The sequence below is a fragment of the Pagrus major genome, chromosome 7 (genome assembly GCF_040436345.1).
Source record: "Pagrus major chromosome 7, Pma_NU_1.0".
Taxonomy (NCBI): Eukaryota; Metazoa; Chordata; class Actinopteri; order Spariformes; family Sparidae; genus Pagrus; species Pagrus major.
In genome coordinates, this window is record NC_133221.1 from 4,829,638 (window position 1) to 4,836,781 (window position 7,144).

Sequence of the window (7,144 nt, forward strand, 5' to 3'; positions counted from 1 at the left end):
ATGCTGTCATTACAGCAAAAAGGGGGACATACCAAATACTAAGATGCTCCTAAATTCATCTACATTTTAAAAATATGTTACGTTTGACTTAACTTGTTAAGTTGATACGATCATTTTTAAGAAAAGAAAACATTATTACATTAGAAACAAATGCAGAAGTATTTTAACTAGTGGACTCAGGCTTTTGGACCCGACTGTATATACGAATAAAAATTAAACAAACATGCAGCATTTCAAATTTCCAAAATAACCTTTATTCTAAACTTACATTTTAAATTTTAAGTTTAGTATAAAAAAGTTAAGTGCACCTAAGTTCTTTTTTTTCAAAGTATTCCATCTTTGACACTCATCTCCTTTAGTAATCTTAAAAGATAGAACGTGTACCAAAGTCTACCACATCACTTTAGTACATACATCTATTTTTTACAAAATATTGTAAAGAGAATCCCTGAACTATAAATGTCCATAATCCTTCAACAAAGGGTGATCCATTTGCTGGCTGTGGTTGGCATAGCATCTACTGGTCAGCTGTAATTTACAGTACTTCATATTGCTGGGACAAAGCCACCATTATGCTGCTTTACAAACAATCAGAGCAGAGATGGATAAAAAAGTAAAAACGTAACATTTGTTTGAATAATAAGTTAAAAGCTTTGATAGCTGTGGCCTCTTCCCCAGCAAAGCTGTATGAAATGGCAGCATGAGTGAGAGTAAATGAATACTGAGCCATTTTTAAAAACACGAGTGACACGTCAGTCACGCCCGGTGTAAGTAGGTTTGTGTGTGAGCTGATGAGAGAAGGTTCGTCTCATGGAATGAAGCACATTTCCAGACAGCTGCTCTTTCTGACTTAAATACGGCTGAAATCGCTCGATGTTGGTTGACAGAAACAGCTTTTGTTTTCTGGCGGCCACAGCTGTTAAAACTTGATATGGTGTGTCGGATACCCAGTGACACATCGACGCTACCAGACACCAAAAATGAAGAATATCTACACGTATATGTTCATGGTATCTATACTGACTTACCTAGTTTTAGATACTTTATTTAAGTTTGTAACATAACATATAAGGTAAAGATTGTAAAGAAGTTTTAAACCAGCACAAAAATGTCGTTTTAAATGAACTATGATGATGACAGTGATATAGCCTCATTGAAAACGTTTGCATACACTTCCAGGCTACTGAACAACACGACACATCTTGTTACTTTCAAACTTGATGAATTTTACTATCTTAAAATGTTCAAAAATCTCACAGCTTCCTTTTAAAAAGTCATGAAAACAGAATAAAAAAAAAAAAAACAGAGAGAGAGAGAGAGAGTAGCCCCTTATCTGCAACCACTCGGATTTGCTTAGCAGTGCATCTCAGATAAAAAGTATTTAATCAAATTTTTACATAGCAAAGGTGCAAAAGTATGCAACGACTTAAAGATGCAATTAACCCACATAAAGTGACATTAATACATTAACTAACATGTCAAACTGAAGGTTTAGGTACCAACAATCTCATAACTGCATGATATGTTTGCTTTTAAATTGTGACATTTTAAATTTCAGGGTCACAACCAAACATAAGTGCATCGTCGACCAAATCTTTGGTACAACCAGCTCATTGGTTATACTAACAAATTTATTAGCCTAACTACTCATGTCGATCACTTACATGTGGAGAAGTAATGAAAGAAAAAAAGAAAACACTTATATATTCAATAAAGTCTCCTCAACCTTTAAAAATGTTGCCTAAAAACTAATGCTATCACAAAGGTGACGTTTTTCTACGGTGAATAAATACTTTACCAGATGTTACTCGTGTGAAAAGACAAAGAGAAAACAATGGAGAATAGTTCTTGAAATCTGCACAGTAAAACATTTAGTGTATAAACTCTGGGTATCCGACTGTGAAACAGAAACAGGAGACAAAAAAAAGCTAAAATGTTACACCAACCACCCCTTCCCATTCAACTTACTATTTGGATTTACTTTAAATTTTCTTTCCTTTAAGTTTACTGAAGTTAATTTGCTTTAAATAAGGGCTATCCCCAGTGCTCTTTGGCACTTGACTATGTTCATCTACAAGTTGCCCAACAAGGTACAGTAAACCACTTTAGATATTGCATGAAATCTTTTCTTGAATAATTTGCTTTTGCTTAATTTATTTAATTTACAAGTGATTTTAAAGACAACAAATGTGTCAGATTGACAGTTCACTGTGCAACAAATTTCATGTGGTATTTTGGATACTGTGCAAGTACAAGACAATTCTAGCTAAAAAGCATCCAAGATGCTTAATCTTTTATTTTTTTTTGTGTATAGTCGAGATGTAATTTCTCATGATCATCATACTGGTATTTACATGGAAATGTTACACATCTATTAATTCAACTACACTAAAAGTTTTCAAAAAAGACAAATGGAGATTTTTTTTTTTTTTAACGCTCTCACTGCAACTTTGTAAATGCATTTCACTTTTACCATAAAGCAGCTAAACTATATGATGCGGGTCTGATATTTCAACATTTCATTTACGTAGCTTTACAGGTATACAAGTACATCTTATTTGTGATCCATTCAATTAAAGGAGACGAGGTCTCATGAGCAAATACAGATGCCTGAAAGAGGTCCAATCTGGAATGACCAAAGAAGTTAGACCCAATGGAGAATCATGGAATGAATTCTACAACATTAAAAATTTGCATTTGTCCGTTTGTCCTCATTAATTTGATCTCTAGGTCAGAAGTGGAGTACTGTACCTTTAATGAGGGCTCTAAAATATTACATTCCGTTAGGTGATATCAGTATTGTGGCATGGCCAAGCAGCCTGAAGAGGGAGGCATATGGGATGGGGGAAGAACTGGGGCTTCGTTTGGGACGGGGACACGGTTTAGGCATGGAGGAGGACTTGAGGACTTGCTGTTACCAGATGGTATAACCTCCACTGGATCCACCCAGGAAGAAGTTATTCTTGCGCTGTGTCATTAAGACATTGGCACCCTGCATGGCAGCCAGCTGAGCTGCGTTGGGGGGATGTCCAGGAGGTGGGGGCTGGAGAAGGCGAGATACAAGCAGATTAATTTTAAATTTGATACATTCTGTCCTTACGATGACACTGCATCTCAACAACAGCCGAACTGCAATAATTATGTCTTCTTTAAAAAGGTGCAATATGTAAGAATTCATACTTCAAACGCACAAAGGGCAACATATGACCAGAGTAACCACTTACTGCCGCTAACTCCAGCTGCTGTTAGCTAGTTAGCCGAGTTATCCAAGCAAATAATAGTCCTATAAGTTTACTCTCTCTGAGATGGGGAGAACGGGCTGGTCAGCATGCTAACTTCAGAAGACATTTCCACAATTCAAAATACAGATGCCTTTGACATAGTGTCAGAACTGTTATCTTCACGTCGTGTTGAAATTTTTGGTACATTTTTTATGTTTTAAACTGGCAAAAGTCAACTGACCATCCGTGTATAGATTGGTTCCTTGTAGGTGTTGTTTTCACTGTACTATCTGGTTTACTACGGGGCAGGATTTTTTCTGGAAAAGCGAATGTTGATTTATGTCACAAAAGGAAACTCGTCTGTCATTGCGCAACTAATTCAATACAGGGAATGGCATTGTTTTTCCTGGGGGCTATCACTAGGTAATGGTGGAAGAACTGGAATAACTGTGAAAACTCTACCCTGAAAAAGAAAACGATCCCCGCTGATGGAGGAGGCAAAGAAGGCGACGAGGGAGGGTGATAGAAACGTGGTGGTGTTGTGTCAAAGTCTGTTCCCCTGTTGATATGCATTTCCCCTTACCACTGAAGACATTCTTTCCACAAGATCAGTAAGTAACAAAACCTGCCTACGTAATATACTTCCAGGTTTTACTCTGACTTTTCATAGCACCGAGATAAGGATTTCTAGGTCAAATTGGGTTTCTTATGGTTGTTTTTTGCTTTGGACAATAGCCAGGCTGCTAGCGGTAGCCATGTTGCATGTTACTGCCAACAGTAATATCACAGGCAAATGCTAGGAGGGGTTGAAGATAAAAACAAGTTGTCTATTTCTGCTTTAAAGTAAAATTCTTATATATTGCACATTTAAGTCAGTGAACTCAGTGGATACTCACTGGGATGGAAACACTGCTGCCTGCTGTGAAGCGAGCACCGGCATCAAAGCCGCCATCCACCATCACTGTTGAACCAGGGGGGTAAACAGCTCCCATGGGATAGTAAGCCATGGGGACATTCTGACCCACCGGCCCAACAGACATATGTGGCTGCATGGGCATGAACACCTGAGCACCAGGGTAGGGAGAGGACATCTGTGGCAACTGACCAGGCACCTGAGGTGGAAGCACATATCTGGGCTGGTATATCTGCAGACACAGAGACGAAACGACAAGTTTAAAACTGTTAACATCTGTTTGCTGTGGGTATTAATTGTGTTATCGTATGACAAATAAATTTAATAGTTACCTCAGAATATGCAGGTGGTGTGTCTGTGTAAGGAGGTGCCTGAGGAGACATTTGCATAGCAGGAGGGTATACAGGTGCAGTGCTCTGCTGAGGGTACACAGCCTGCTGTGGATATGAACCTGCAAAACAACATTTTACATTTTAAGCAAATCCTTAAGTCTTAACAGTGACTGACAGAGATCCAAGGTAAAGTGAGTAATGCTGTTTTTCTAAAATAATGTTGTGAAATCACAATTTCTAAGAACCAACACAACATGTGATAGCGGGCAAGACAAAGATGTTATTTACTGTCAGGATAAAGCAAAGAATACCATGTTTTCAGCATTAATAGAAAAATGTTTTAATAATCAAATATGGACGGCAGAGAAATTCAGCACATATTGGGACCACAGGTTAAACTTATTTTATGCTCTGACAAATGTTGAGGATACACAAAGTTGGTCAATTATTATTTTTTCAGGGCCAGGGTTTAAAAACTTTTAAAAAAATCATAAAACATCAAGTAAAACTAAAACACATCTAAATAGAGCTGAAACTATTAGTCAATGATTAGATTAGTTAATTGCCAGAAAACATATATTGACTGATCGATTAATCTTTTGACAATTTTTTAAAGCTAAAAGAAAAAAACCGAAAAAAAAAAAAAAAAAAAAAAAACTTGGTTCCAGTTTTGTCCATTTTTTTCAGGTCTTCTTTGTATCCTTGTCGGACGGAACAAGTCTCTAAGGCATCGCCAACATGCGGGGATCAATCTGTGCTTTTAGTCGACATTCATTCGCAAACTAATCAATTAGTTGAGGGGGAAAAAAATCGGTTGATTAACCATTAAATTAGAAATAACCCGTTATTTGCAGCCCCTGCGGCTTAAGTGCATGGACGTATGGCTAACAACAAAAGATCTGAGTGTGTTCAAAAATGGTGCATGTAGCTGAGTGTAAAAATTGAAAAAAAAAAAAAGATACATTATGTACAAAATACGCTCACTGCGCGGTTTAATCTCAAGACACGGCGAAAAAACAACGACCGTACGATTCCTGAAACGCATTTCAGATTCTCACGCATGTAACCAAAACAGAAACAACATGTCAGCTTCGCCTTTAAATCTGCCTAATGTTGGAGTGAAGCTAGCTAACCGAATATGTGACCTGGCCACAAAAAACCGGGGTTATGTAAGGTGACAGTGGATTTAACTGTTCGTTATTAACAGCCGTGGTGTTTTATAATTAACCTAGATGTCAAAACTCGACGTGTTTTGCTACACTTTCATCAGAAAAAGCGTCCCGTTTATTGCCACATACGTAGCTAAACGTGAAGTCCGCTCTCAAATAGCCATAACGGCAGGGTCTTCATCTTTAGTTATAACGTCGGCGTCGCAGAGCGAGCAGCTGACTTATTACCCAAAAAACGTCCGGAGAAATACCTTTGTTGTTCATTGTTCTGGACTGATCCGGAGACTTGAGGAATATCAGATTTAACGGAGCTCTGCTGTGTCTTGTTCACGGCCTTATAACTGGTTACGGCTTCACAATCATTCACTTCCTTGTTTTTCAGGCTTCTTGTTGTTGTGGAAGTGGTGACGTCAGCCGTTCTCTATCTGTGGTACGGACGCGCGGCGGTTTGCGTGCGCGCGCGCGCCCCCTACAGTCGAGAGGCGGGAAAAGGGGGCGGGGGGGCGTTCAAGAGTGAATGAAGGTTGAAGTGTTAAAACTCCTGCTAAACACTCAATAATCTGACTTAACCTTTGAGCCAGGCATGTGTTCGCACGCACAGACAGTTGAATACACGAGGGACAAGACAAAGGTGTGTTCACTTTGAGAATATGCGCTGAAAAATCAATAAAAACAGCTAGATAGTTGACTTAGCTAACCTTAGCTAGCTAGCTGGCTAGCCAGATCAGTTGATAGATAGATAGATAGATAGATAGATAGATAGATAGATAGATAGATAGATAGATAGATAGATAGATAGGACATTCAAAGGGTAGACAAGAAAAAAATAATAGAAAAAAAACCTCAAATAGCTTAATTAGAAACTGAAGTAAAACTACAAATTAGCCCATACTACTGTACAAAGATAGCGCCTGTTAATATACTTGTTAATAGGGAATCCAGGTCTAATTTGTCAGCCTAGTTTTGTCTTATTTATATAATTTAGCAATACAATAATTTTATATGTGTTGCTCACCATAAATATTACACAACAGACATTTTTGACTCGTCATAGTAGAAAAACAGGTGTAACAGTGAGCCTGCAGGCACAATACCTCTATTGTTCCGACTTTATGGTTTTATGTAAAACACTCAAAATATAATAGACCTTTTTCATGACGCGTAAATGATGTAAATGATGAAAAATGATGGCTGCATTGCCTTCGGGGCATTGTTTTTAGAAACACCTGTGCTTTTTTCTTGTACAAGTCGAAATGTCTGCTGTGAAAAGGCTGATTTAAAGCCATTAATACATTGGGTAAGTTTGACACAGGTCATGTGTTGATGTCCGAGTATTTACAGATACTACGTGCACCCAGATGCTGTTGGATGGAAGTGATTCTTTCATTATGTCAGGATTCAGACCTACATATAATAAATTATTTTTTTACAAGATGAATAGGGCTCTCAAATGTTCAGCTTAGACATATTTACAGTGTTCAAATAAGTCTGTACTGAGAAAATATAGCT

General features: G+C 37.9%; 1 protein-coding gene across 1 annotated transcript; it reads right to left on the minus strand.

The window, feature by feature from the left end:
• Positions 1–231: 231 nt before the first annotated feature.
• dazap2 (DAZ associated protein 2) lies at positions 232–6,058 on the minus strand. Its single transcript, XM_073469866.1, has 4 exons — positions 5,887–6,058; positions 4,467–4,585; positions 4,118–4,366; positions 232–3,043 (listed from the first exon to the last, which is right to left on the minus strand). The coding sequence occupies exons 1-4, from the start codon at positions 5,897–5,899 to the stop codon at positions 2,915–2,917; spliced, it is 510 nt and encodes a 169-aa protein (XP_073325967.1). The 5' UTR covers positions 5,900–6,058; the 3' UTR covers positions 232–2,914.
• Between the last annotated feature and the right edge of the window lie 1,086 nt (positions 6,059–7,144).

Excerpts from the sequence above, each read along its gene's own strand:
- dazap2 (XM_073469866.1), bottom strand. Across the intron at positions 4,367-4,466 it reads CACCACCTGCATATTCTGAG|ATATACCAGCCCAGATATGT; the intron begins GTAACTATTAAA and ends CTGTGTCTGCAG. Across the intron at positions 3,044-4,117 it reads GCAGCAGTGTTTCCATCCCA|CCCCCACCTCCTGGACATCC; the intron begins GTGAGTATCCAC and ends CGCCTTCTCCAG.